Below are 14,490 nucleotides of genomic sequence, written 5' to 3'. Positions count from 1 at the left end.
GAACATCAGATGGTCGATCATGCAATCGAACAGGTCGGGAGCAGCTTATTCAAAATGGAACTGCCAACATTAAGATCTTAGAACTAATGAGCATTAAGTTACATCAATATAAGAAAGCTGTTTTCACGTGAGAAAGTTCTTTAAAGTGCTTTTACCACCGGCCTCGTATTACAGCACACAACACAGCATACTCATCACGAGGAACGAGTGTCCCCCGCTGAGGATGAGAGCTGCTTGTAGAAATCCTCAGCTTCTTGCGATGTGGAAAACAGGTGCATCCTGCCTCCTTGCAGGATCCTGAGCTTGCATGGATTGTACTGAAATCCACGGAAAGCATTAATATCAATGAAGCCCTTTATGACAGGATGAAATCCCCTCCCCACACGAACGGTTTCAGCTGAAAGATCCTGTGCAAACGTGATTCTTTGCCGATTGTGAAGAATCTTGTTTTTTAGCTTCCCAGAAAACCAACTATTTATCCTGTCTGGGTCTTCCTGTTGCCAACATACGATGGACACGCTCGATGACAAACATTTTTTGTGGTGGAAGACCTCGTCATGTTGGTAGCATCTCGGTAACGTATTCAATGAGCGGCCGTCTCCCCTCTATTCCCTCGCGTATCCCAAAGATGCGCAGATTCTTTCTCCTGCCCCGGTTCTCGAGATCCTCTGTTTTTGCCTCTAGGAAAGCGATTCACTTTAAAGCCGATTGATCTGCATCGGCCTCTTGCGGCCTCGGTAATAGCAATGCGGGCCCCAGCCTGCTCGATTCGGTCAGTGTTAGTCGTAACCTCCTGGATTGTGGCAGTTAATTTAACCTCTAGTGTTGATTCCATTAAGTCTACCTCCAAAGTCAGATTACATTGATCAGAGCTCTGATAGCACTACTTCAATGCGAGCCATGTTAGACATGTCGTGTTACTTGTAGCACTAGTGGTAGCTATGCTAACACTCATGCTCTTCAGGAGGTTCGTCACAGTTATTTTCGTGGCCGGCTTGCGCCCGCGGGTGAAAATTCCACACTGTTTTGCTGCTGGTGTCTGTGACATGACCTTCTTTAACTAAAATGTTGGCAGTTCGGTAGGGTATTTTTCAGAAATGTGAAGCACGGTGTCGGAGCTTCCCAGCTCACCCTTCATTTTGGTCACATGACCCCCGGCTCTCCATAAATGATATATTTAGGTCATTCTAGTCTAAACTGTATACTTCTGAATCCCCCGACAATGAAAGTCAATTATGTAATTCTTTCGACAAGTAATTGTGCCAGAAGTTTTGCCTAATGATAGTCAGACACTGGATGCTCCTCTAACCCTCTCTGAAATCAAGGAGGCCATGGGTTCAATGCACAGCGGCAAATCACCGGGCCCTGATAGGTACCCTGTGGAGTTTCTTAAAAGGTTCTCTGACCTGCTTGCTCCACTCCTTCTTGAAATGTTTAACCTTTCATGCCATCAGGGCCCCTTGCCAGCCACGCTCATGCAAGCTTCTATATCTCTCATTCACAAGAAAGACAAGGACCCAGTAAGTGGTGCATCCTATCGGCCAATCTCGCTCCTTTCCATTGACGTTAAAATTCTAGCTAAAGTTCAAGCCCGTCGTCTGGAGACTATCATGCCCACTGTCATCTCGGAAGATCAGACAGGATTCATAAAAGGGGGGACATTCTTTTTCTAATGTCAGAAGATTTCTCTGGATTATCCACACTCCGTCCTCTTCTACTGAGCCTGAGGCTGTAATATCTCTCGATGCTGACAAGGCCTTTGATAGGGTGGAATGAGCTTATCTCTTTTTCACTCTACAACAGTTTGGTTTTAGCATCAGCTTCATCTCCTGGATTAAGTTGCTCTACTCCTCACCTTATCCATCTGCGTGTATGAATACTCAACATTCAAAACCTTTCCCTCTTTTTCGCGGCACTAGGCAAGGCTGTCTGCTCTCCCCGCTGTTGTTCGCGCTCGCTATTTGTCTCTAATTCTCCAACTCTACTGGTAAAAAACTGATCCACGAAGCAAAAATCAAATGGGAAGCTGGACTTGGACGCAAATGAGTTTTATTCCCCAAAACAGACAAAACCCTTTTCTCTCCGACCGGTCAAAGACTGGTTTGTACAGCTTGACCCCTTCTTTTATCCCCTTCTCTGGTCGTGCCTTTATTTTTTTAAATGCCCATCATACCCTTGGATCTTACTGTATCCTCAAAAGTCCCCTCTGGAAAGCCCCTCCCCTGGGTTTTTACCTTGTGTAGGAGTTTTAATGGTGTCGTAGTGTTAAACATCTGCCTATAGGTCATCTTGACCCAACCTCAGTGCTCACTCTCTAACACAGGTGTTTGACAGATCTGCTTAGCCTCAACTACACACACTGGGATGTCTCTAGACACCTTCTACATGAGCCGTTATAATTGTCTTCTTCTACACTACTACATGCATGGACTACTATGATTTTTTTCCTCTACACATGCTAGCAATGCTAACTTGGTTTTGCAACCAAACATAGCCTTAGCAAAGGGATGCACTCTACTGAGTGCCCGTTCCAGTGGATTTATTGGTTTGTATGCAGGGCCAGATCGGGACTTATTTTCAGCCATGGAGTTTCATACCTCAGAGTGGCCCACTTTAGATCACGACCTTTTACAATCATGTACGTTTAATCTTACATGTGAAGTCTGCAATAGCGCTGTTCTGCAAAGCTTTTTAATTCAGCGCATTTTTCTAAAATATTTCCAATTCATTGCAAGTAAGAGTTTCTTCATAATCTAAATTTATTTCAACACAAGTACATCAACAATATACACATTTTTTCAATAATTTCAGAATCTATATTTCAAATAAGAGTTAACAGATATCCAAACCTTCTTTATGAAATAAAAACATAAAATATTAGATTCAAAATGTAGAATTTAAAAATGAACTTTCTTATAACACTATCATCTGTTTTTCAAAGAAACATGACCGACCCCAGAACATGAATAAACCCTGAGCAGTGCACTGGCCTCTGCCTCTTTGTTTATGACAATATCATTGTCCACAGACATGAGGATTCCTTCCTCAGTGCTCATGAGCATGAACGCCTCACGTTTCTTCTGAACCTGTTTTTAATCAAATGTACTGTTGAGGAACTTCTCATATATTGGAAGTACTGCTTGATTGTTCACACACTGTTAGAGCAGCTCAGCTGTTCCCTCCATAGTGACGGGATCAGTCCCCTCATCACCACTGGCTCTGCTTCTCACACTAAATCACTTTTTTAAAATGATCTACATTCTCAGCACAAATCTCCCCTTTTTTACAAAGTTCTGGTCAGTTTCATTAATGTAGAGCTGAATCATCTAGAATCTCAAGGCATTTCTCATATGGAGCAGGTCTCCATCCTGCTCTTCATTATATTGAATATAATAATCTGATCTATCCTGAGATCAGTCCGACCTGCTTGGTGCTGCTGGATCTGCTTTCTGAGGAAATAAAAGACAAAGTTTACCAGTTATGTGGTGTTTCATTGTACTATTATTCAAATTATATAATTTAATGTTATATTCCACAACGCCACAGAATTCATCAACTTGATAATTAAATTGAACAGTGGTTTGGAGGCAAAGTTAAACATCTTACCTGTTCCATCGTTTCTAACCGTGAGCTGATTTTAATGAACAAGTTGATATTCTTAGCACATTTTGTTGCATCTGTTTCCAGAACACTCCAGAGCATTCTGTCAGCACCACTGACAGAGCGCACGGACGTATTACGTCGTCAGGGTACGTCTGCAAAAAAAGAAACTGCCAGTGGCAAACGTTGAATAAAGTTTATTTGAAAAAAAAAAAACGCCAGTGGAAGGACGCGGAGGCGGCCCAGGAACAGCGGAAACAGTGTGTGATCAACTCAGTGCTTTGACTAAACACCAGCTGAAAAAAATAATAAATAAGTCAACAACGGTCCTCACAGCCCAAACATCAGACCAGCCCACTGGGAAGTGTCCCGATCCATCAGCCACTCTGGGTCTGTTTGTATGTATGCATGTATTTTACCAACTTTTCGCAAAAGCTATTAACCTGAATTGCATGAAATCTTCAGGAATGATTTGACATCATCCAAGGACCAATTGATTAGGTTTTGGGATGTTAACAGCTAACTGTTTCCTAATATATCTCAAAAAACTGTGAAGAAATGTCCCATACAAAATGAATGGAAGAAGCGCCTCTTCTTCTTCTTCTTCTTTTGGGTTCAACGGCAGTTTGCATCTATAAAGTTGCATTAATGCCATCTGCTGGTTCTATCTATCTACATTGTTTCCCACGGCTCTCGTAGTCCCTGATGACTGTTTCCCTTTTTCTTCTTCGCTTGGGTTAAACGGCAGTTGTCCGACGTGAAGTTGCACTACCGCCATCTGCTGGTTCCAGAAAGAAAGAAAGAAAGAAAGAAAGAAAGAAAGAAAGAAAGAAAGAAAGAAAGAAAGAAAGAAAGAAAGCACCTCATGGAGGAGATCAAAGGTGTCTGTTGCCATGGAGACGCTCCCTGCTCAGTGTTTCACACAGTGATGTCGCTACCTGACGTACCCAGTTAGTATCAATATGAGCTCACGGCTAACATGCTAGCAATGCTACCTCGGTTCCCAATACAAATGTGGCGTTGGTGAAGGGACGCGCTCTGCTGGGTGCACACTCTCGTTTGGTTTGTGAGTGGAATTTCAGACAGCTATTTAAATAGAAGGTTAGATTATTTTATAGTTTTTGCTCAAGAACTGTTAAGACAATCCTCAGGTGCAGCAGAATAAGTTAGAATACCAAAAACAACATATTTCTACCCTTAATGGCTGTTAAGTGCTTTCACCAGTCAGCCTCCGGCGCTTTTTCAAATGCAATATTTTGAAGGTATGGATCACACTTGTGCCTTAGTTCTGATGCTGCTCATGACGGGATTACTTGTCCAAATAATATTAGTTTATTAAACCCGACTGAACCTCAAGCTTGGAGCAGAATTAATGCTCTGATCAATTTTTTGATTGGGGAAATGTGACAAACTTAACTGTGAGCAAATCAATTTCATTCATATTTAAGTTGGAGCACACTCCATGTCTTTAACCTCTCTAACAGGGGTGTCCAAACTGTGGCCCGCGGGCAAACCATGGCCCTCAATTCATTTGTAAATGACCTGTGGCAAATTCCAATAATATACCAGCCTGTCAATGGCTCCAATCCGGCCCCACAAACCACTAAAGCAAGGTGGTTGGTGGGGCCACCTGTATAGGAAGTTTCTTTTTTGACATTCCACTGTATTTAGCGTCGGTATGTTTCATTAAAATTTCCTTTATGTGGAGATTGTCGTCATTTTAGTAGTACTGGTTAGATCTTGCAATATTATAGACAATTTCATCACGTACACTGTGTGCCACAAAAAAAGCAAACGTGTAAATTCAAAGGTTATTATAACAATATTTTACCAGTCCAGCCCACTTAAGATGAAACTGGTTGCATGTTCTCCCTGTGTGTGCGTGGGTTTCCTCCGGGTCCTCCGGTTTCCTCCCACATCCCCAAAAAACATGCAGTGGGGTTCCCTGAGCAAGACCCTCGGCTCCCCCCGGCTCCCCCTGAGCGCTGCTCTGTGGCTGCTACAGATGGGTCAATTCAGGATGGAATTTCCCCTCTGAGGATTAATACAGTGCTAAAATAAAATAGAATATAAAATGTGGCCCCTGAAGTAACATTTTATTTTGTATACGCTTTTGTATATATCATATATATATATATATATATATATATATATATATATATATATATATATATATATTTCTTCCATAATATATTTGGTGTTTGGTTTGCTCAATATTAACTGGTCCTACAATTTATATCACTCTCACCATGTATTTAGTAGTCCAGAATGCAGTAGAATGCATGCTCCACCCCTGCTCTATAACAAAGGATGTAAACATTTTCTATTTCCATCTTTTACAAAGCCTCCCACTATCATGACCTCTTCCCTTTGACAAAACCTCGTATAATTCACGTGTTAAATACATTGAAAAATGTCGTGTTCAGGGATAAGACATTAATCACTGGTTAACCAATAGAAATATATTCCTCAGATGTTTCTGTTACTTTCCATATCAAGACGTCTTTAACAGTTTAAAATCTTTGGTTTTTTTTTCAACAATTCAAGAAATTTCCCCTTATTGAATATTTGCTGTTCAGATGATAAAGGTTTCTGAGCATCTTGTATTTTAACTGGTTGGCGCAGAGTTCAGAGAAAAAGTCACACAGGTCAATTTGTTTGGCAAAAACATTGTATTTCTTTAGTAATGAGACATGTTGGCCAGTGAAATGAAGTTGTGGCTGTGACACTCCTACGTCTCTCCTCCGTCCTCACTATTCCCTCTTCTCCTCCTGTCCGTCTTTGTTGATCACGTTCTTGAAGAGCGTGAGCAGCGGCCTCTGGCTGCGCTCGTCCCAGCTCTTCATGAAGCCGCCGTAGCGTTTGCTCGCTGGCGGGCCGCTCCAGCGGAAGTGCTTCATCTTGTACGTGCCGTCTTTCTTCTCCTGGAAGTCGCCAGGGAGCTGGTCTTGCTCCTCCTCTGCCACCTTCGCCTCGTCCTCCATGACCTCCGACGCGAGCTCCCTCCTCCTCATCTCCCCGGGAAAGACCTCAGCTGACGCCTCCTCCACGCCATTGGTGGTGTAGATCTTGATGGGGCGACGTTTGCGTCCGACCGGCTTCCCCCAGCGGAAGTGCTCCATGGAGTAGGATCGTTTGGCCTGAGGAGAGGGGGAGGAGGAAGATGACATGGAGGAGAAAGGCAGAAGAGACAGGATCTCTGATGGAGGAGGAGGCTGCAGGTGAGCTTCGCCTGGGATGAGGGGGGTCTCGTTGGTCAGGGAGCGGCACAGCTGGATGCACTCCTGCAGGAAAGGAGAGAGAAGATGCACTCAGTGGGTTGAACGAGGGGAAAAAGAGATGGAAAAATCATTCGAGGCATCAACCATGGCATAATCTGTAAAGTGATGGGATGTAAAGAGAGGTTGTGAACTGGCAAACTGCACTTCCTCATGCTGGGGCATTTGTTTGTGGTGTCCTCCAGGGGTCAGTCCTCCTCATCTTTTAAAATTGGTTTTAGAAGTGACAAGGGGAAAGTCCACAGATGAGGAGACAGGGGGGACTTTTCGGACGTACCCTCAGTGTTGTCATTAAAATGAGTTTGACCGATTGGCCCACGGGCAGGTGCGTGATGTCATTATCTGCTATCCTGGAACGGTGATGGCGGCTTATTTAACAGCAAGATCGGATGATACGATAGCGGACCTTTTTCAAGGCGCCCGTTTGCAGAAAAAAATGGAAATTGTGAGTCGAGGAAGACACCGACACCAAAAAAGGAAGGGCTAACTAAGACCAACAAAGGCTTTGTGCAGCATTTTACAGTGGGGAACTATCAACGTTATGACTGGGTGACAACAAGCTGTTCTGCCGGCCAGTGGCGCCGCCAGGATTCAATTTCTTAGTATGCACAGACCCCCCCCCCCCCCCCCCCCCACTCAATCCACCCCTCAATAACTTCTTTTATGGCTACAAAACTATGTTACCAGGCAGAAATGCAGTATAAAAAGACTTTGTATCACAGATAGATACTCGTGTAGCCAGAATAAATACCTTTATGAATGACAGAAATCCAAGTTCACGCTTACCTTCTGCTGCAGCTGCATAAAAAAAGCGGCTGCTGTTACCGAGGGTTACAAACGTCAGTTTTTCGTGGTCTTAAAAATATAACGGCAAATAACATAATCCTGAATCCTGCCATGGAAGTTGTAGTGAGCGCAGGTAAATTGCACCGGACCTCCGTGCAAGAAATACAGCGCTGTCCTCATATGCACTTTTACTTTGAAAATGACAAGTTGACCGGTCACACGATCTAATAAATTGGGTGGTTGTTTTTTTTAAATTTCTGTTCTATAACGATTTAATTTGTTGTTTTTCTAAACAGAAAATGAACCTCAATAGTTCTGTTTATCCTTTCTAGAGCCTGATTAAAAAAATTCATGGAATTTCAATTTTCATTTCTGATTTTTAAAATGAAAATCAAATAACGACCAATATTTAGTTTTTTTTGATCAAGAAGAATTTTTCCTTTTAAATAAAATATATTAATATACTGTAATTCTGGCGAAATATGTTTATGCCAACAAACAGATAATAATCTTTAATAAATAGAGGATTTATGGATTTTGCTCTCTCTAATAGTTTGTGTGTGTGTGTGTGTGTGTGTGTGTGTGTGTGTGTGTGTGTGTGTGTGTGTGTGTGTGTGTGTGTGTGTTACCATCATGCTGCTCTCAGAGTTGACCTCCTGACAGCTCGGATGCTCCCAGCATTGACTGACAGCTCCTCTGACCACACCCACCAGCGCTGCGGTCACCAATAGCCACACAGGACACATTCTCCTGTGATCTGCCCCAGAATGACAAAGGAAAGCTTCACACGCCTTCATTTTAATATAAACTACAGAAATAATACAAATTATACAAAGAGTCCTGGTTATGGGCAGCTAAAATTAATCATAGTATTACCTATATCTTTAATTCTATTCAATTCAACTTTATTTAGGTAGCCCCAAATACAAGACAGTCTTTTCTCGGTGCTTTTAACAGAGAAAAGAGAAAAACCCAACAAACCCACATGAGCAAGCGGATTCATTTGTGACTGGGGAAAGGAAAAACATCCTCCTTTACAATATATTTTTAGTTTTTCTCTTGTATTACTTTTGTTATGTATGTATTTATTTTATTTAAAAAAAAAAAAAAATTCTGTTCCTGTACGGAAGAGTGCACTGGGAAAAAAAAATATTTGGAGGCTAAAAAAAATACAACCCTTCATGCACTTCAGAAGAAGTAGAAAATCAAAGTCGAGATTTTTTTTAAAAAGGTTTTTTTCACAAAGTCCGTCCGTCCACATGCCAGCGCGTGCGACTGCTTCTACAAAATCCATCGTACGCGGTTTAAAGAAGTGGTGAAAAACTGCTTCAGAACAGGATTTAGCTCATAAACACGGTGCAGTTACCAGAATTAGGACGTAGAGACAGAGCAGCCTGCAGCCTGCAGCCTTGTTCTGTCGTGGACGTTCGTCGAGTCCGAAGGACAAAGACACGGATCCCGGGCTGCTTATATATGTGTTATTATTAATCAAGGAAATCCTGTGTAAAATCACATGTTCATATACAGTAAGCAACCCGATATAGTCAGAATTAAGTGATGTAATGTGAATTCACATCCATGGGTAAATGATGAGGGATGGACAGACGTCTCTCCGTAAAAAAAAAAAATCTCGACTTTGATTTTTGACTTTTTCATGAAGGTCCGATTTATTTATTTTCATCAGTGGCGCTAAAACTCTTCTGTACCACTGTTATGTTTAGTTTTTCAGTTTTTTTTATCCTGTATCACTGCTGTCCTGGGGAACTTTATGGGTTTTTAAGGGATAGACAAAAACAAGCCTTGGCTTCTGCCTGTACCCATTCCGGTGACAGATAGTGTGAAAAAACACGTGTGCGTGAACTTAAAAGCACAATGACTTGAACGCATAGTAAAGTGGGATCGGCTCCGGCACCCCGCGACCTTGGGCAGGAGGAAGTGTGTAAGACGTTGGAAAGATTGTAAGATCGAAGCCCTTTTAGACTCTCTGCGTTTAAAATTAAAATTTTTACATGTTTCTCACATTTCTCTTTTACCTCGTGCTCACCTGGTTACTTTCTTTAATCCACAAAATCCCTGGCCGTGTGCAGAAATAATATTTTACTCATTAAAGGCTTTAAAAAATTTAAAATAAACTTCTTTGTGCATTTCAGTGAAAACAAGGTTGGATTGTTAGCTTTTTTTCTGACCGTATCAACTAGTTTTGATTGGTCTCTGAATTAGTACGAACTATGATAAAGAGTTATTTTCCCTTCTATGTGACATTATAAAGAGGTAAATTAAAGAATAAAATCAAGTAGATAATGAAGATTCTCACCACTTGTCGTGTCTTGTCTCTCTTTCTCCTGGTCGGCTTTTCTTCTGATTTCTGTTGTTCTCCTCCACTTTGATCCACTCGAGTGACCCAATGCTTTTATACTCTCAGAGCCAAGGACACACACACACAAATGCACCGTCACATCATCATCAGCCCCCACCACCCACCACCCACCACCCACCACCCACCACCCACCAAATCCATCTTCACAAACATGTGCATCCCTCTGCTGTGAAAGAGGAGAGCGAAGTTAGAGCATCATCATCATCATCATCATCATCATCATCATCATCATCATCATCATCATCATCATCCTGTCCCTCGGCCTCCAACATGAACTTTTTGAATTTAAGCAACAAAAGAATTGAAGAATAATTGCTCCTTTGGTTCCTAAAAAACTGAAATGGACAATTAGTTGTCCCAAGCTGGATTACAGTTTCTTTCACACACTCACACTCACGAAGGACAGCCGAAGACATGCATTCATGTAGAAATCATTATTTGAGCATTTCCATGTGGCGTTTGTATGTTCTCACCGGCATTCAGTGTGTTTTGTTCTGACTCCCGGTTTCACCTGAGAAAAAAAACTAAACAAAAAAACAAAAACATGCATTTGATTGGAATCGCTGATTCTAAAATGTATTGTAAGTGTGAATGTGAATAACCAGTCTTCACATCATCCCCTTGAGTGGATAAAGAAGTACAGAGGATGTAGTGTATGAATGGCTGGTTTCTACGTGGACGCGATCAATAGATACATTTAGCATTTGACAAACAAAATCAATGAGTAACAGTGGACAGACGCGTTTACATCATCGTTAATCTGCAAAACGTCACTGGTAAGCGGAGACATGCCCACGGAAAGCCGCACAAAGAGAAGGAAAACCCACCGTGTGGAGCTCTGCTCGTCACGTAGCTGCTGCCACCGCTGTCAGAAATGTCAACCGACATATTAGCCGGATTAGCACCAGACCGATATGCTGTCAGAGGTGGGAAGAAGGGATTCAAACCTGTGTGTCAGAGTCACCTGCGGCAGCGTCTTTCTGTTATTCGACCCCTCGGTGTGACCAAACTGGTAAAGCTGAAGCAGATGGACTTCCCTAACTGAGCCTCGGAGGAAAAGTTGCTGAGAGCCTCAGGTTTTAATGCGTCGTGTCTAAAGGGAGCGTCTCATTAAGGCCGCTACATTCAATTTAATCACATATTTGGAGTTTTTTTTGTTTTTCCTGCAATCCACAACCACTGGAGTGCAGTTCTGCCTTCATCTTTTTTCAAGTTTTTCAATTATACAAACCACATTCCATTTTGTTTCTACAAAGATGTGTTTTACTCAGCTTGTCACATACTGCAGGAACAATGTGTATCCGGGGTTTAATCCTCAAGTTGGTATCATTCTGCATCCATGACCAATCAATTATTGCACACTCTGTTTTTGCACAGTTCCTTTCTCTTTTGCCTTTTGCTCGGTGGAAAAACCACTCGTTTGATTCAAATGTTATTTCAAATTGCATTAAAATCACCAAAAGTGAAACACCGGGGTGAGTTTGAAACAACAACTCACAATCTAATCCTGACATCATCACCACTCAGCTTTCATTCACTGTCTACTAGTCATACTTAATTCAACATCAAGGGTCTGGAAGGTCAAGGAGCTGGACCCAACACACATACCTGCAATACATAACCCAGTGTGTATGGTCTTCTGTAATTGGCCAAAGCCAGGGTATGCAGAGGAAGCCCTTATGTGCAGCAGAAGAACACGCAAACTCCACACAGAAAGTCCCCGGAACAGAAATGAACGGTGGTGTTCTTGCATTGAGGCAAGACCTCTGACATATTATAACCTCACCACCTATTACACAAATGCGAAAGTTGCAAACGGGATGCAATAGCTGCCGTACAAACGCAGATGGATGAGCAAAAATTCAAATGTTCTAACACGACTTCAAAATGTCCAACACAGGCACGAAAGGGAGCAAAACCTACAACAATAAAGGCAAACGGTGCAACCAAAATTCAAACGGTGCAACAAAACCTGCAAAACTAAATTTAAAACTGCAACATGTGCAAAAACTCACCGCATGCATGCAAATCCATGATCGTGACCCAAATTTTGACTTTTGTATTTATGTTGTGACTTCGATGTTTTGGTGAGCATCTGAAACCACCTTACTTTTAAATACTAACAGTTGCCCTCTTCAGCGTATCCTGCTTCATATCTACCAAGCCGTATTACAGCACTGTGCCGTTCTCACAGACGAGGTGATGATTTCTAACAGTTTATCTGTGCTCAATCATTCAAAGTGTAAATGCAGACAAATAACCTGGATCGGCGTTTGCCGTTTGTTGCTAAAATGCCACAAATCAATGAAGGAGGATGTCAAATATATCAAATGTTTTCCAAACAGACTAAAGTGAGGTTCCGGTGCTTTGTGTTGATGGTCATTTGAAGAGTCTTTCTCTTTTAGGCTTTTTTTCTTCTTTCTGCGTCTCTAATGGAACAAACTGAGCAGCTTCTAGAGGCTGGCAGGAGGTAAATATAAACCCATTAGAGGGCGATCACAGCCTTGAACCCCCTTTCAATCCATTACACACACACACACACACACACCCACACACACACACACACACACACACACACACACACACACACACACACACACACACACACACACACACACACACACACGCACACACACACACACACACACACTTACAAAGGGAATGAGAGAGGCAGAAGTCAGTCGGAGTCAAACCAACGACAGTATTGACATCATTTCAGAAGTTTCTTCAGTTGAACTCAATCTATACTTTATAATTGTTTGCACTGAGAAAAACCTCTGAAATAGAGTTAGTTTTTCATTACTGTAATATTCACAGACTAGCATAGCCTCAACGAAAATGTAATAGCTCGGACACATACCATTAAAAACTATAAAAAAAAACTATAACCCCAACTGCAATAAAGATGTGGCATTGTGTGACATGTAAAACGCAATAAAATGCTTCTTTTTGTCATCTTGCAAATTGACCTAATCGGTTGTTGATTGCTCTTCGAGTTGCAAGAGTACTATTTACTTTTATAGCCTTTTGTTGCCCCGAGTCAGTCAAAATTAAAAACACTACTGAACAGTCACTAAACACTCCATAGACAAATAGAAAACACAGTGCACAGGACATGAAGCTTTAGAAATAAATGTTTATTGTTCACTGGAGACTAAATGCATGTAGCAAAACAATAAACCTGTGCATTGAGCACTTGTATACAGTAAGCCTCCGTAAAAATAAAGTACAAAAATAAACAAATGACAAGTGCATTACTCAGCCACAGCATTGTTGGGATTTATGGTTGGTTATTAGCCTTAAATTACTGTAAGTAATAGATTACTGAAAGTAATAAATCACTGGAAGTAATTCATGAAAAATTTTAATTATTAATGGAAGTAAACGGTCATTTACTCATTAACAACTCCTAAAGTAATTGAGTAATTACTTAAAAATGAACAAATGATCAAAAATTATTTATTAATGAAAACTAATTAATTTGCATAAATTTGTTATTTATGTATTAATAATAAATCAGGGCACCACCAGATAAACTGGAAATAGCTAATACCAAAATATCAGTCTCGTTTGTAAAAGGTTTATTTAAGTTAGTTAATATTTCTGTGTAAAATATAACCATCTTAAATAGATTGGAAGGTGTGAGATCCGAGCACAGACTGTTACAAACCAGTGAATTGTCAACAATAAATACACAATAATCACCAAGAAGTGTTCAATTCAGCTAACAGGTGTTTATTAACAAAATGTATTAATTCATAAATAATTCAGAAATCATCTCATAAATCAACACATTCAAGTAGCAAACGAAATCTAACACGGAGATCTAATCTATTAAACAGCAACACTATGTACAAAGAGTGTGTGTGTGTGTGTGTGTGTGTGTGTGTGTGTGTGTGTGTGTGTGTGTGTGTGTGTGTGTGTGTGTGTGTGTGTGTGTGTGTGTGTGTGTGTGTGTGTGTGTGTGTCTGTCTGTGGCCTGGAGCGATGAGGGTGATGGGTGTAATGACCTCGAACGTCCACCAGGTGTAGGCAGACGTCGGCGGGTCAATGTGAGTGGGTGTAATGACCGCGAACGTCCACCAGGTGGAGGCAAACATTGGCAGGTCTGTGTGGTGACCGTGATGTCCACTAGGGGCGTGCGGCGGTGCCCAGAGGGAGAGCGCTATGACTTGATGCGTCCACCAGGTGGACGTCAAGAGGGATTGCGATGACCCACGCGACCACTAGAGGCGTTTGACTCACTCTTTCTGGGGACGCGGCGGTTGCTTAGCGGCCAGATAAACAAGACGTCCGTCGAGTGCACATGCGCGCGGGCGGTCTCGGAGCGAGGGAGTCTACCGCGTAACAAACAGGCGGTTCCGTTGGCCCGGTTCTGAGCGCCGGAGTTCTAAGTGGATGTCGGATGCAGTTAGAACTCTGGTGATCGAGGCAGATGTGGTCTTGCAA

At 41.9% G+C, this 14,490-nt stretch overlaps 1 protein-coding gene across 1 annotated transcript; it reads right to left on the bottom strand.

Moving 5' to 3' along the window:
- Positions 1 to 6,353: 6,353 nt before the first annotated feature.
- Positions 6,354 to 8,410, bottom strand: pomca (proopiomelanocortin a; the record flags this gene model as incomplete). The annotated part of the gene is made up of 2 exons (XM_080485766.1): positions 6,354 to 6,884; positions 8,294 to 8,410. 2 exons carry the CDS (start codon positions 8,408 to 8,410, stop codon positions 6,354 to 6,356), a joined length of 648 nt encoding a protein of 215 aa, XP_080341892.1.
- Positions 8,411 to 14,490: the final 6,080 nt, after the last annotated feature.

This window comes from Lipophrys pholis, assembly GCF_963383615.2.
Source record: "Lipophrys pholis genome assembly, chromosome: 17".
Classification (NCBI taxonomy): Eukaryota; Metazoa; Chordata; class Actinopteri; order Blenniiformes; family Blenniidae; genus Lipophrys; species Lipophrys pholis.
The sequence above is the reverse complement of the archived record's forward strand: the minus strand, read 5'-3'. Positions and strand labels throughout refer to the sequence as shown.